The sequence below is a fragment of the Eptesicus fuscus genome, chromosome 14 (assembly GCF_027574615.1).
Source record: "Eptesicus fuscus isolate TK198812 chromosome 14, DD_ASM_mEF_20220401, whole genome shotgun sequence".
Taxonomy (NCBI): domain Eukaryota; kingdom Metazoa; phylum Chordata; class Mammalia; order Chiroptera; family Vespertilionidae; genus Eptesicus; species Eptesicus fuscus.
Genome location: NC_072486.1, coordinates 60,700,585 through 60,716,577, shown reverse-complemented (window position 1 = coordinate 60,716,577; position 15,993 = coordinate 60,700,585). Strand labels below are relative to the sequence as shown.

The 15,993-nt window shown below is 51.7% G+C and overlaps 1 protein-coding gene across 1 annotated transcript in view; it reads right to left on the bottom strand.

Annotated features, from left to right (window-relative positions):
• Nucleotides 1-15,993, bottom strand: part of PODXL (podocalyxin like) — an 86,309-nt gene that overhangs the window by 58,654 nt on the left and 11,662 nt on the right. The window contains exons 3-4 of the mRNA XM_028159083.2: nt 12,175-12,323; nt 9,361-9,470 (exon numbers count right to left, since the gene is read on the bottom strand). Coding sequence (XP_028014884.2) covers nt 9,361-9,470; nt 12,175-12,323 — 259 coding nt within the window. The remainder of the gene's footprint in view (nt 1-9,360; nt 9,471-12,174; nt 12,324-15,993) is intronic.

Sequence of the window (15,993 nt, the reverse complement as noted above, 5' to 3'; positions counted from 1 at the left end):
GAGGAGGGGAAATCTAATCATGCTCATTCCTGTCCCTCTGGCTGGGGGAAGTGATGGGGCAGCTCCAGGTGAGGGGGAAGGAAGCCAGGAGGAAGGGAGGGGACACTGTTTGTAGGGAGCAGGAGGAAGAGCAGGGATTTGCACTCTGCACCTTAGCTCAGAAATAAACTCGGACGAGGCTGACTTACAGTCAAGGAGAATTTTAAGTAGAAGGGAAGACAATCTGGTTCAACAATAATTTATTAAATTTCTTCTATTCTTCTGAAAGGCACCATAGGAATATATGGAAAAGGTCCAGTCGTATCTCACTGTTCCAGATCTCATCTTTCTGACAACTCTTCTGGCTAGAACACAGTCAAGCAGTAGGAAGGAAAGAAAAGTCATTGATTAGTCAGAAATATGCACCCAGTACACGCAAAAAGACATGCACTCATATATTTACTCTGGGCTTATTAACTCTTAATTTACATATAGTTCCCGCAGATTAAGAAGTCACATGCTTGAAAGAGAGAGTTCTACTGTGAATGAGTCATTAACCACCGTCTAAAATCAGCCTAAAGACAAGGTAGGAGAGAAGGAAAATGACAAAAACAAAAATGAGAACGGAGCCAGCTGTGGTTACGTGTGTGAGGCAAATGGCCTTCTGCCCCACAATAACTTCTGTATTGCCATCGCTGTACGACCACTCGGTACAAGACAAATCATGGAACCACCGATCATGAGAACTAAGTTGAGCCGACTTCTGAGAAGCAGAGAGGTGAAGGAACTTGCTCAAAGTTGCACAGCTAGCCAGGCAGAGTGAGGAATGGCACCCAGATCCCCTGGTCCTACCTGGCTTCAGGGCTTTCTACTGCTCACACAGGACTCCTAACCAAGACCCTGAGTGGCCAGGAACACCTCAAATGTTGTCTACGTCTTCTATCGGAGACATCAGGAATGGGCGTGAACCTTTTAGACAGAATTATGCCAGTCTAACCGATACACTGAAGAAAGACTGGGGACTTAAAGAGGTTCTACACGCACCACAAACCCGAATGCCAGCTCTCTGGAAGCTAAGAAGAACCCTGAAGAAGATGACAACAAAGATTTTCCTACGGTGGAAAGAAAGGGCCTCTTTCTTCTAGGAGCCCACTCTGACGGAGGGTCGAGCCAGGCTGGTCCACTCAGCCACTCACAGTCAGACGAGGGCAGAGCAGGCCAGGAGGACTAGAGGGCGGTGCCAGCCGAGGGTTGATGGATGGGCGGCCGTGAGCCCCTGAACCGTGCCAGGGAAGCACGGGAAACATCTCTTCAGGTATATAAATACCAGACAGGCTTATTATTGGGAGTCTACGGCCACATTATTTTAATTCGTCAATCCTGCCCCGGGTGGTGGGCACCCTGCCAGTCTGCCTTCCCACATCCTGCTGCGGACTCCGGATCCACCCATTTCTATATTGAGGAGCTCCTCTCCATAAATAACGAGCGGGAGTCAGGCACGAAAGAAAGGCTGGAGCGCTGGGAAGGCTGCACACGGGCCAACAAAGGGCAGGAAGTGCCGGGCGGTGGCCGTGTCAGTCCCCAGGCCCAGCTCACCTGGCTGGGCTGTGCAGCCTTTGTGTAAAAATGTCAGGCCCAAGTCCTGAACTTCCTGCCATTTGTCAGGCTGTGCCGTGACCCGGAGTTCACGGAGATGCTTGCTGCTCCCAACAATACACACATACATCCTTTGGAAAAATCTCGCTCTCTCTCCTGTCCAATGGCATAGCTTTTTATGGAAGCGGCTGGAGGGGGCCCGGGCTGAGCACTGGAAAGTTTCGTGTGTATTTCTCTCCCAAAGGCGCCAGCTCAGACAAGGATGGGAGACGGCAAAATCCGGGGTGGAGACAGAGGTTCTGGGGTCTCACCCAGCTCGGCTCCTGCCTGGCTCAGAGCCGTGAGGCCATGGGGTGGGGGTCAGCTTCTGGGACCCATTCATTTTCTGCTTCTGCCCCCATCCCACCTGCCTCCCCGGAGGCTCCAGGACTTCACCCCCCCAAATAGGGCGCAATCAGTGTCAAGAATACCTGTGTGCCTGCGGAGGGGCCAACACTCGGCCATGTGTCCCAGGGTCTGAAGGGATGACAGTCTGGGCGTGGGGTCACCATTGCCCGGCCAGCCACGTCCCTCACGCCCAGGCTGGATCTTGTGGGAAGAGGCTCACGGTGGCTCCTTCAGGTGACAACCAAAGACAGCCAAGCAGTGGTCCAGGCACTTGAGAGCTGAGCCAAGGGACTCACAGGCAGTGGCTCCAAACACCAGGGGTGGGGGGGTGGGGGAAGGATGTGGATGGTCCCCTGTGAACCGAAGAAAAAAAAAAAGAAAAGGAACGAAGAACTTTCCAACCTGCTAAATGTATTCCATGAAAAGGACTGTCCTTTGATTCCGAAGTCATGTTCTGAAATGAAGAAACAGAAAAATGTGAACTTTTCTCCAAGGATTGTCCTTTATCCTGAGATTCTATCCTTCCTGCTTTCCTGGTGTCACTTTCACAGTATCAAAACGTGCTGTGGTTTATGACCTCGCGGTCATGGAGAAATGTCTTTATTTGATGGAACGAAAAGTTGGCAATCCAAACAAAAACGAACCCGCTACCACCCACGGTGACGTTGGAAGGTGTAGGAGCCCCAGGGACACCCAGAGGCTGGCTGGCTGTCCTCCTCCAGGAGCTTATGACAAGGTGGAGGCCCACATACCTGTGATGGTGACACATACAAGACCTCAGGGATCCTGTGCAATAACGTGGGGCAGAAGTTACTCGGGCATTAGAGCTCAGAGGGGTGGCTGGTCAGTGAGAGCCTGGCCCATAGCAAGTGCTCAATTAACATGCACTGAATGAATGAATGACCGAGGAGCATGGATGAGGACTTAACAAAAGTGGGACCTGCAGGGAGAGGAGGTCTTGGTGGTGGGGGAGGAGATACTGCAGGGCGTTTCTGGTGGGCAGGCCAGCTCGCACAAAGGCATGGAGGCCTGAAAGAGCCTGCTCGTGGGGAGCTTGGAGGGGCCGGGGCAGAGGCAATGCTTGTTGGAACAGTGGAGTATGCTGTCACCTAAAGTGCAGGTGTACCTTGAGGGCTAGGCCTGCTTAGATTTGATACAGCCCTTGACAGGGAGTCACGGAAGGTTCTTGACCAGGGAGTGCCAGGTGAGATGCTGGTTGAAGACTGGGCTCGAGGCTTGAACGCCAGAGTCCCGGGCAGCTGTCTGAGGGCTCCGGCCTAAGGAAAGGGGCCGGGCTCAGGCCGTGGTCCCGGTGAGGGGCACTGGGGGATGGGAAGGCACGGGAATGTGACTGAGATTTCAGTCCAGGAGCCTAGGAAAGGTTTGGCATGGCTGAACGGTGGAAAGGTAGGAGGTTTGAATAAGGCAGAAGAAGAGGTTGGCTTTGAGTTCACTGATTTTGAGGGCATGACTGGACTTAGAAGAGACGTGTCCGGCTGCCGGGTGCTGGGGTGAGACAACCAGGCAGCAGCATGACCAGCTCACTAACCAGACCACCTTGCCGAGGGAGGAGGGGGCAGGAGGGTGCTCTCGTGGGCGTGGGCGGCAGCTGGGGGTCTGATGGGGTGGAGGTGCTCACATCCCCAGGAAGGTCTCCAGTTGGCCTAATAATGTGTGGAATTCAGGCCTGGATTAAAGGAGTTTACAGCTGCCAGTGATGAGCGCCGCTCTTCTTGGGAGGGGGAGCTGTCAGGCGGCTCCAGCCGCTTAGATAACCCCGAGCTATTTCGGGAAAAGAGCCCTAAGAAGATAAACAGGCCAGTGGCCAGCAGATGGACAGATAACCTGTGCTTAGCCCTCATCCCAGGAGCGCCCCAGACACAGCGAGGGCCTGGGGACAGGGTCCTAGGAGACAGGAAGGTGCCAAAGTGCGTCAGAGGGAGAGAAGGAGGGACGGGGGCAGGACCAGGGCGCCATGGCTCCAGCTGAGGAGGGGACATCTCGTGGCCCTGACCCAGTCACTCTGATTCTGATGGGAAATGGAGGTGGGAGTTCCCTGGAGTCATCCTAAATCCAGGAGCTCCAAACCTTAGTTGGGGTCTGAATGCCCAACAACAGCCCCAGAGATTAAAGACTTTTTACGTTTTATTCCCTCAGGTGTTTCATGCTCAGTTACCTGCCTACGTTTACAGGAGGCACAACCCCCGTGTGGTACAGTGTTCGGGGTGCTGGACATGCGTGTGTGTGGGTGCAGTGCAGTGGGGGCTGGAGATTGTGGATGTTGAGTGTATGTGTGTGATGTGTGGGTGCACTGTGTGTGCTGTCTGGGGTTAGTGTGTGGGTATAGCATGTGTAAATGCGTGTCTGTGTGAATGTGTGGGCACAGTGTGTGGATGTGTGGTTTGGATGTGTGTGTGGTATGTGGGCACAGTATGTGTGCATGTGAGGTATGTGTGGGTGTTTGTGTGCGGTGCATGTATGTATGTATGTGTGCATGTGAGGGCTGTGCGTACATGTGTGGTGTGTGTGTGCAGTGCGTGTGCGTGGGGTGTGTGGTCACAGTAGGAAAGGAGCAGAATGACCAGGAGGACAGGCTTCTGGCCCAGCTCCCACCCCCACTGTCCTGAAAACAGCTGAGCTGTCACTGCTCTGTGGTCCCCGGTGGCTGTGGCTCCCATGTACTTCAGAATATGGCCCAGATGCCAGGCCATCGCGGAGGCCTTTGTGGCCCCCTTGCCCACCTTGCCCGCCCAGGCACCTCCTGTCTCTTCTGAAAGGCCGGTGTCTTCCTGTGTCTGGGCCCGATGACGCGGTTTCCTCTCCTTGGAAGGCCCTGCCCATCCTTCCAAGCAGAAAGCATCTCTGACCTTGAAGGTCAGCGCCCAGCACGTCCCCCTGGTTACAGTCTCCCTCCCATGTCAACCCACCGGACTGCCCTCCACCCCGGCCTAGGGGTCTGCTCCACCCACTGGCATCATGTCTGTGACTGGTTTCCAGCGAGGAGCCTAAGAGTCCATGATGCCACACAGTAGGTGAAGGGCTGCTCTCCCTGTGGACGCCCTCCAGTCCCCAGCCCCCCCAGGCTCTCTCAATTCAGTGGAGGCAGGAATGGGAGCAGGTACAGGAGAGTCCCTGGGCCTGCGGCCTGGTCAGCCCTTGGCCCTTGGGGAACAGAGGTAGGATCTGTTAGGATGTGTCCTGAGGTCTCCCTCCTGTGGGTCCCTCCCCTGACCTTGGTAAATTCTCTCTCTGCAAGCTACTGGTCCTGCTTCTTTTTGCCTGGTCCTGGTCCTGGCTCACACCACACTCCTCACCAATCCCACCTCCAAGACGTAGCACCGCCAATAATTAGCTGTAAGAATTTGTGAAATATAGTCACGCCCAGGAGCAAATGTGCATCACTGTGCAAATTGCTCCCAGGGCCATCTTTCCAGGGACGGCATAGGGACCCGACTCATTCTTCCCACTGGCTGCTGAACATTTCAGTTCTGCACACGCCATAGTGCATTTAACAGGCTCCCTGTCCATTACTTACCACAGACCTGGCATGGGCAAGGCTCTGTTCTGGGGACCAAAATTTACATTCTACTAAAAGAGACAGGAAATAGGAAAATAATTAAGTAAATAAACAAACACACCAACATGCTTCATCAGCGAACTGGCCATGTCTGTTTTTGTGTGGGATCGCCACCTTACATTAAGTCCACTTTGACACAAAAAAGGTGGCCACACCAAGTAGCAAGTGAAGGAGAGTGGAGTGTGCCACCCCCAAATATGCCTCTTTGGGATATTGATTATTTTATTTATTTATTTACTTACTTACTTACTTATTTGTTAATCCTCACCCGAGGGTATTTTTCCATTGATTTTTAAGGAGAGTGGAAGGGAGGGGGAGAGACAGACAGAGAGAGAAACATCCATGTGAGAGAGACACATCGATTGGTTGCCTCCCACATGTACCCCAACCAGGGCTGGGGATCTAGTCTGCAACCAAGGTATATACCTTTGACCGGAATCAAACTGGGACCCTTCAGTCCGTGGGCCAACCCTCTACCCACTGAGCAAACCGGCTAGGGTGGGATATTGATTATTTTAGTTAATTTTAAGAAATGAAAACCAAGTAGAAGTTACCCTGTGTCAAAAGACATTTAACTTGTGAGGTGTCTCACCATACTCCGAAGAGGATACGTAAATCTCTAGAAACTTTCAGCAGCGGAGAAGGCAGGACTTAAATCTCCATAACAATCTTACTCTTGTTTACTCTCCTTTTCCAGATGACCTCCGTCCACCCATTCTCCACCCCCAAACAGCTCTGGTCTTTAGCTGAAGAAGGGGGTATTTAAGGCAATGGCTTTTACTTTCTTGGGCCTCTCCCTGATGTCAATGTAAGAAACATTGAAGAATTTTTGTGCGTTTATATGAGCTGAGCTGTTGACAATTGCCAGGAAGCAAAATCTCAATGCATTGAGGTAATACTCCAGAGAATGACAGTTTTGCACTTTATTTGATACATTTCAATCAAAAGAGAAGATGTAAGTGGGTTACATGAAATTTGTTGGTGATAGGTTAGGGAGGCGGGAGAGAGCAAAGTGGAGGAACCTCTGGGGTTGGATAAAAAGTAAAATGATACATCTTTTACATAGGTGGGTACAGGACAGTTAAATAGTCAACAATGAACATGATAAAAACACTGAGAGGATTGAAGTCTCAGCTCGGGTGCACTGGCTGGGCCCTGAGGGGTCCGGAACAAAGGGGAGTTGCCCTGACATTCCAAAGGTATGTTATCCTAGATGCAAAAGACAATGGAGGGGCTCAGTTAAGGTAAAGATTGACTTTTGTCAATCTAGCCTAGGCCGTGACTACCTGCCACACACTGCCTTTAGTGAAAACATTTTCATTTCAGACCATCCTTTGGGGTTACTTTAGCTCTCTGAGTTTGCAAGGCCGCCATGAAGGTCTCCACTGGGCTTGTCCAGTGTTCGTCCTCACTGTATTCGGGAGGTACCCATGTTATTAAACGTTGTTTCCTCCTGCGAATGCCTCATGCCAACTTGTTTATTAGTCCAGCCAGAAGAATTCAGAAAGGTGGGAGGAAACTTATCTTTTCTGTCCCCCCCGCACGGTCTGACAGAGTCCACCACACCGGCCCCTGCCTGGCCACATTTAAAAGTCTCTCCTGCTTCCTCCCATGACCTTTGTGACTTCAAGAGCCACCTGGCAGGCTTCATGTGTGTCACTGCCCACTCAGGAGGTCCCAGCTGTGACGTCTTTCCCTGTCTAACCTGTCCCCCATGCATCATGCTGTCTTTTCTCAGCCGCCCATTAGTATGCTAGGGGGTGAACTCGCCAGCGGTGGAACACTCGAGGGGAGCGGGAGGAAGCTTAGCTGAAAGGCGGATTGCAAACACATCAGAACACACAACACACACATTCAGCCAAAAGACCCCCGTCCCTGGACCCCTTCCAGACGCGTCCCTTTATTATTTTTGTTCTCTTTTCCTCTTTAACTAGGTCTTGCCTGAAAACAGCCTGGGCGTTGCTAAGGTAACGCCTTAGAGCCTCCCTGAACACATCATTGTTTAATTCCAGCAGCGGCAGCCCTGAGGAATTTGCTATTTGTTTAGGAGATGAAAGCCACCAACTTCCACACATTCTCCAGTTTCACTCCCCTGGCATTGTGTGGCCCAGCCAGAGTGGAGTACGTTGGGTGGAGGGGGCTCATGGGACCCAACAAAACAGTGGGCGCTTGCGAATGGGCCTCACCATCCACAGACAGAGATTTGGGGTTTCTCTCTGCAGAGCACTGGACAATAACTGTCCTCACTGCGGCTCTGAGAAGGACGTGATTGGAGAGGAAAGCCCTCAGGGACACTTCCCCCAGCCTCAGGTCAGGAAACGATGAATTGGTCCACACTTTCCCCAGGGCCTCAGTGTCAGAGTAACTCTAGGAAGGGTACCAGAGACCCCAGGGAGCAGCATACCTAACCTCTGAAAGATGAAACAGAGGGCCGGAGACCATGGGATACCAGGACACAGGCTTTATTGGCGATCACCCTGCCGGCCGCCTTCCAGAGGGGAAAGGGAAGAGAGAGAGAGAGAGCTTGAGAGAGAGAGAGAGAGCTTGCCGGGGTGAAACACGGGGGATATAGCTCAGAGCAAGGCGGTGTTTCAGGGATTCGGACAGGCCCTTTAACAAGCTTTAACAAGAACCCACTGAGGCCGTGTGGGGACGGTCTGGGAAGCAGGCGAATAGGATCTGCAGCTTCTCACCCTCCTTTGCTCTGTTGTCACGGGACAATATTTCCCTGTGTTGTATGGTACCCCCATCTTACAAAGGATGCCTCAAGAAGTCTGAATTATGGAGTCATTTATTGAAAGCCGGCGGCATATGAGGGAGCCATTCAGCGCTCCAAACCTCGCAGCCCCGAACAGCTTGCCACATCTGGCTTATATTGGCAGAATATCACAAAGGTATTGATTACATCTTTGGGTCTGGAATGAGGAACCTGTTTCGCGAAAAGCATTTTACATTTTACAGAAGCGAGATTGAGCAAGTTAGTTATCTAAAGTACAGTTTTTGGGTCTACAGATCACTGAATCAACAGAAACACATTATCTGGGACCACCTGGGCAATTTAGAATAATTGTGCTGTCCAGATTCTGGGACCACTGAGTCAACAGGAATGCACTATCTGTAGCTACTGAGGCAATTTAGGGTCTGTTCTGATTCTGGGACCACTGAGTCAGCCGAAACTCAGTTATCTGTAGCTTCTGAGACAATTTGGGATAACTGAGCTGTCCTGGTTCCCAAAAGAATGTGCTTCAGTAACCAGTGAGATCACAATCAATGGGATATTCAAACCACCATCAATGGATTGGGATAGCATACATAAGTTCAGAAAATCAAAATAACTTCCTATTGTTTTATCAAACAAATAAGTACAGAACCCAAACAGCAGTTTCTACCTGAGATGATTGCTACCATACTTCACCTGTCCTTGCTTTTTAAAAAATGTATTGACTTAAGGGGGAGAGAGAAACAGCACTTTGTTGTTCCACTTATTTATGCATTCATTGGTTGATTCTTGCATGTGCCCTAACTGGGATCCAACCCGCAACCTTGGCGTATGGGGAGGATGCTCTAACCAACTGAGCTACCAGGCCAGGGCTGCCCTGCCTTTTCTTTCTACATCATTCTGATTCTCTCACTGACAACCGTGTGGTTGTCATCCCATGCCGCGTCCAAACTCCCTAAGCAGATTAATTTTATTGGTTCAGCTTCACTAGCTCCTAGGCTGGGCTACTTCATAGGATGCTGGCTGACCAATAGAGGGGCAGCCCCCAGGTCAGGTGCTCACTTGTGGCCCAATCGGCTATGGCCTGTGAGCCGCAGCTTACCTGCTGTAGCACCGAGTCTTTAAAGGGGGCTGCAGATATGGCAGGTCTTCCGATGCCCGTTCATCCGTCCAGTGCAGAGTACATGAAAATGTGACGCTTTCCGAAGAATTCTGAGGAGAGAGCAAAACGAGGAAGATTGATTGAATTTTGTGGTGTGATGTGGTGTGTGATATAATGGCTCCCCCATTGTCCCATGGAGACAGTGATAAAATATGCATCGCTCACAACACTTCTGGCCTTAGACTTGTGTTTTTGGAAGATGGGCTTGTGCTGACTCCCGGAGGACACAGGTTTAGAACCAAGGCTGCCGCTGAGGCCCAGCTACAACCAGTCATCTGCAGAAAAACCTTGAGAAGTTTGGCCTTGAATGGAAGGAGAAAATAAGAAAATTCTACTGGAGTAACAACATCATCTATACATTAACCCAAAGTAGCCCTTGCAGAGGTATCAGGGAGACAGACTGACACACACACACACACACACACACACACACACACACACACACACACACCTGGACAGACACAGTGAGAGACAGAGAAGAGAGAGCTCCAAGAGACACAGAGGGACACAGACTAATGCATACAGAGCAAGACACAGCACACACAGGCACGGAAAGGAGCAGAGATCTGAAGAGACCTGGCGGCTTAAGAGGACGAACACTGCATCGCCCCTTCATACAGGCGGGTGAGACGGGCTTGGCATGAGAAGAAGAAAAGGGGGATCTTTCTGGATGTTTGGGTTGTTCTGGTAAAGTCGCTGCTGTGCTCATGTGCAGGAGAGGAGAGGGGGGAAATACTATGGCTAGCCCATTCAATACAATCCCTTTTTATAGGGAAATGTGCTCCTTGAGGTTAAAAAGCAAAAGAAAGGAGAACAGGAGTAGACTTGCTTTTGGAGAGGTTGCTAGAACCCAGATGAGTTCTGAGTGTCTCTTTAGTCAGTGGTTTCAGCACTCAGATGGGTCCCTACCTCCGGGAACACAGTGACACCCCTCAGTGCCTGGTGAAGTGGCCAGTCGGGTTTTGGAGCCCACGTGGCACAGAAGGGTGGCTGTCTGCCTGTGGTTTTGACCTCCAGCCACCCACATGGGGATTGGGACCACAAAGGAATGGCTACTGGATTCCAGCCACAGCCAGTCCTACGGGCCAGGTCCTGCACCTGAACAGCTGAAGGGAGGAAGGGATGAGTTGCTCCTGTGGTCAGAGGCAGAGCTCACACCCGAGCCTTAGGCTGTCATGTCTGGAAGCAGGGACCTTAGAGGCCTCCTTGTACAGGCCTGTAACTTTTCAGAGGAGAAAACGGAAGCTCAGAGGTTAAGCGATTCACCTGAAATCATGCAGGGAGTTAATGGTTCTTCTGGCATTATCAATGGCTGCTGCTTTAACTTAGGTCAGTTTTTTTTTTTGTTTGTTTTGTTTTGTTTTTACCTCTTGGAGGGAGATCAGGCCTGTGGGGCAGGGCTGGTGGGGCCAAAACCTGGCAATAGGTACAAGGGTTTCTGAGAGGGATGGTTGGGAAAGTACTGTGGGACTAACTGTCAAAGAAGTTTCTGCTTCGTTTTGTCTGTAGTGTCTTCCCTCCTTTGGGCCAGTGTACCTTGATGAAGACTTCATTTTGGTCACAAAAAGGATACGCTGACACAAGTCCTTCTGAGCACAGCTGATCTGGACAGAATCAGGAATCAGGAAGGGAGTGGGCAAAGAAACTCAACCGGTGGTGGTCAGGGCAGGCTGTGATACGAGTCACAGCAGGGGGGCTGCCCGCTTCCTCTCCTCCCGCAGCTACTAGTGAATCTGTTGATTTGGATGCAAAGTGGTATCTGGTGGGAGGGGTGCCAGTTCAGGGGGAACAAAACAACATGGATCTCAAATTGGTGACAGAGGGACCCTCGGTCACAACAACTGCAAAGCCTTACTGGACAGAGGTGTGTGGAAATCTGAAATTACTGGCCAAAGGGGGCTCCGGCTAATCTACTGACGGAGCCCGGCCACGATGTCCCTGTCCCTTATGAATGCTCTTACACTGAACATGCTCTGACTCTCACCTTTGATGCCCTCACCTTCCCCGGGATGGGAAGTAGGAGAAGAAGGCCAAACACTTCTCCACGTTGGGAGGTGGTAGGAGTGAGACATCCAAGCCCACTGAGGTTTGCTTGAGGGCTCCCAGTCATGTCTACCAGCACACAGGTGCCTTGGATGGTCCCTGGGAACCCCTAGCTCGTCTTAGAGATGGGCATGGCAGTTACATCACTGGTGACAGGCCTGGGGCTGGGGCAAGAAGTGAGAGAAGAAGATACGGTAAAGAAGCAAAAGAAACGCAATCTTTCCGCTATACCCTGCACCCCAAGTGACTCCGTTGGTCACGGAGATGAGAAAACAGGCACCAAATTCTTTCAGCTCTCTGCTGGGGTCTTCCTTTTGAATGCAAAGGAGAGACTGGGAGGTCTCTGCAGAGTTTAACTTGGATCTCCATCTCAATGCCCAGAGACAAAGGCCAAAAAATGTGAGGAATTTCCAAGGAGGCTCCTTCAAAGGGCATCTCCCCCACCCTCTGGCTCAACTCCGAGGGCACTGCGGATGCGCAGGGCGCTTTCTTCTCTGGGTCAGGCCTGGCCTGTTGCCCACTTGATAAAAGCTTGTTTCTAAGGAGCAATGACATTAGGAATCTCCCTGCTCAGCCTCATGCTCTTGTGCTGTAAGAAGATACTTCTGTGAACCCGGATGGGCCTGGTGAGGGGGCCCCAGGACCTGGTGGGACGGTTTGCACCAGGCAGTCCACGCTCGCCCTCCCTCGCCCTCCCCACTCTCCCCCCACCTTCTCCAAGTGCAGCCGCCCTGGTGGCGGTGGAGCAGCGGATGCACCCACCTTCTCCAGGGCAGTTGGGCCATCTTCACTTTCCGACAGAGGCCTGTAAGAAGAGCCCTCATTGGGCTCAGGATTCTTAAGTTTTCCTGCTTTGGAGGCTGAACAAAAGGGCCGAAGCTTCCAGGACAGCATAGGAGTGTAGAGACTGGGAGAGAGCTCATTTTAAGATGCCTTTAAGGGGTCCTTGGCCGTCTGGACACACCCCTGCCAGCCCTCACTGTCACGTTTATTTGACACTCGCCCCCTTCTTTGAAGCATCTGGATTTTTGGGGGTCACTGTGACTCCTCAGAAAGTGAGGAAAAACGGAAAAGATGACCACCCATAGTAATCTTTGGAGGAGTGGTTGGCAGTGATAACAGCTGGGTTACGCAATCTGTGTGGAAGTACTCAGTTACCACAGGACAGTATCAGGGAAATTGCCTTGCTCATGGACTGCCTTGATCTACCACTCGGTAGTCCTGCCTCAGGCTCTCCTGGTTCCCATCTGGCTGCCAGAAGAGTCAGGCCATTGCCAACTGTAGACCCTGTAGCAGCACCTTCTGGCCACCGGATCAGCCCCTGGGCTCTTGGTGTGGGCAGCAGTCCAGGATCCGCTCTTTCCAGCCTCTGCGTACGACTCACCACCCACTGCCCTTCACCTGCCAACTTCTCACTTATCTCACCCCTCCCCTGTTCTCACTTTCCTGACTCTTATCCCACCCACCATGGAGGACACCTCCTCTCCTCCCCTCCTTCTCTTCCCCCATTTCAATACGGCATTTCGGCATTTCGCAAGCTCCCTACTCCTCTTCACTGCTCATCTTGTTCACCATCTAGTTTGAGCTACTTTTCCTCTAGGAAGCTTCTCTGACAAACCCCACCTCCTCTTTGATGTCAGGCAGGCCTTGTGTTCGCTTCCCCTTGGGGAAGTGACGGACCGTGGAGCCACTTTTTTTCTCATCTGTGAAGCAGGGAAGTGATTAGTCACCTTACAGGCCTTGATGACAGTCATGTGAGGTGAGGAGAGCATGAAAAGTAAGCACTCAACAAAGGTCTTCCCTCAGTTCTGATGTGTTTCCTCGAATCCCCTCAATTCTGATGTATTCAGTCTGCATTCATCGCATTTGTGGGCAGTTTTTGCTCTGAAAGTGTCTCAGGGAACTCAAGTGGGTATTGGTAGCGTTAAGTGACTTGGAATCTCCCTTGAGGGTAGGGGGACCCTATTTTGATGATTCTCAAAGTGAGGTCTTCTGACCACAGCACCAGCATCACCTGGGAACTGAGTAGGAATGCAAACTCCTGGGTCCCACCCCTCTCCCAATGAACCACTCACTCTGGGGCTGGGCCCAGCAGTCTGTGCTCCACAGATGATTCCAGTACACGGTCAAGTTGGAGACCCACAGCTCTGTCCGCTGCTGGGAGCATGCATACTCTGCAGAATAGTTTAGGACTCGCCAAGATGCACGCGCTTCAAAACCCAACGAATTGACTCTTAGCCAATGTGGTCCCTGCCAGCAGCCCATTCCTCAGAATTGACTGTCCATTTGGTCCCTCGAGGCGGGTGCCTTTCAGACAGCTCTTTTTCTTCCCCTCAGCTCACCGGAGGAGGAAAAAGTGTCTACTGATAGATCCTCCCTTCCCCCAACTGATGGATGGAGTATGACATAACCTGCACCTGCGGCCTGGACATTCCTGAGCACCTAACCAGGCACCTTATATGGACTATACATTGAGCCACCAATCAGCCAAATACCCTAAGCTCTTGATTCCTAAGTACCTAATCATGTGCCTTATATAAAACCACCAATCAGCGTGTGCCGAGTACCCTAAGCCCCATCCCTTCCCTTTCCTCCTCTTAAAAGGCATGTTCACCTCTGCACGAGTGCCTGTTCTCCCCTTGCGAGGCAGCCCGGCAGGGTCCTTCTCCTCTAATAAAGCCTGTAGTCCTGGCTTTTCGGCCCTCTGTCTCATTCTTTCAGCTAATGCATGCTTCGTTGTCCCTGTCCTCTCATTGGCATTTCGTGGCAGCCAGGAGCTTGGGTGACGGTTGACAGAGAGGCACAGGCTCCCCAAAGATCTGCGGGCCAGTGTGCATGCCAGGGCCTGCCGCTCTGAGCCCTGGTCAGCACCTCCCAGGAGGCAGACAGAAGGCCCTGCAGGTGGAGGAGGGAACTCGGCAGCAGGCACTTGGTGGAGGCTGAGGGGAAGATCCACCCGAACCCCAGGCAGCTTTCTCAGGGAGCAGGGGCGCCTGTGCGGCCGAGGAGGGCCAGCCTACATGAATGGAGACCTTGTATCGAAGACCTCACTGGAGCCGGGAGCCACAACACAGGGGCTTTTCACAAGCCACCTCGCCACAGAGGCGGCATTGAGCGTGACTGGTGGCTCACGGGCCGACGTGGGGTCCGGCGGACGCATGGTCTTGGTGGAACAACATTGCTACTCCTCCTGACCCTGTGTTGGCCAGCAGGGTTGGATGGAGAGGGGGGAGAGGCTTGGATGCCCCTCTCAGAGGGGGAGACTTGCAGAGTCATATTGTCCATAGCTTAAGCTGCCCCGACCCCCTTAGTCAAGGCCGGAGCTGGAGGACAGAAAGTGGATGAAGGGGTTGATGTGTGCAGGGAGTAAGCTGGCGGGCTGGGCAGGAACGGGTTAAAGACAGCTGCTTGGCAACATTGAACATCGCCAAAGCCCAGCTCCAGTGGGGCCTATGTTGTGAGACAAGGGAGGATGCCAGGTGCTCTCTCTGTGTGAAGGGGATAGAATCCCAGCATGCCCTCCCCAAGGTCACTGAGCGGTGAGGATGAGCGGCAGCCTTGCTGGGGGCTGGGCGGGGCTTCAAATCAGGGACAGATGACAATGGCTGGGGGCAATCAGGAGGGGTTGGGGGGTTAGTGGGTGACAATGGGGGGTGGGTTTAATGCTTCCAAAGGAAGAGCCTCCTTCCCCTAGAATCTAGGGCCTAGATAGACCCCTCTCTCTGCCCACCTGCAGCCAACCGTCACCTTCCCAAGGTGGTTAACTGATCACTTAGCCAGATCCCTGCCTTCCTCTCTCTTCTCCCTCTGTCTTATTTTCTAGGGTGATCAGTCATCCTGGTTTACTGGGGAACAAAGGATTTACCCGGATGCAGAACTTTTGAAGCTAAAACTGGGACCGTGGGTGACCCTACTTTTATACCTTTTACTACATTTGAAATTCCTTATACTTATTTCCCAGGCCTTCCCCACTGAACAATTGATCATCAGATGTATAGTGAAAACAAAACAGATGGATAGTAGGCCTCTGTTTGCCCCTGGTCAGCATGTTAATGGGATATTGGATGTGGATATGCCCTTGGTTACAATATAATGGAGAAGCAAGTTATGGCTGATGTTTTATTTAGTATAATTAGATGAGATGGTGGCCTTACTTTCTTCATTTTCACTCTTGTGGACTCTTGAGAGCTCTTTCACTCTGCCTGGCAGGTCCCTCCCACCCCTCCAAACAGCCCAGGCTCGGCGAGTGGCCTCCCAGGTGCTCACACCTCATGTGTGAGGTGTATTGACATGTACCCACACGCTTACACACATGTGTACATAATTGCATTTGGACACATACATCCAACACTCTTCACACTTAGTTCCTTATCTGCTCCAGTGGGATGTGATCCCCATAAAGGAAGAATTGTTTTATTTTTCTGTATCCATTACTACATGGAAGGTTCAATCTATGTTTGCTGATAAGTGAATGAATGAGCAAATTTTTCCCATTCCGGCAAGAGAATTAATGAAGACATCATGGACAAG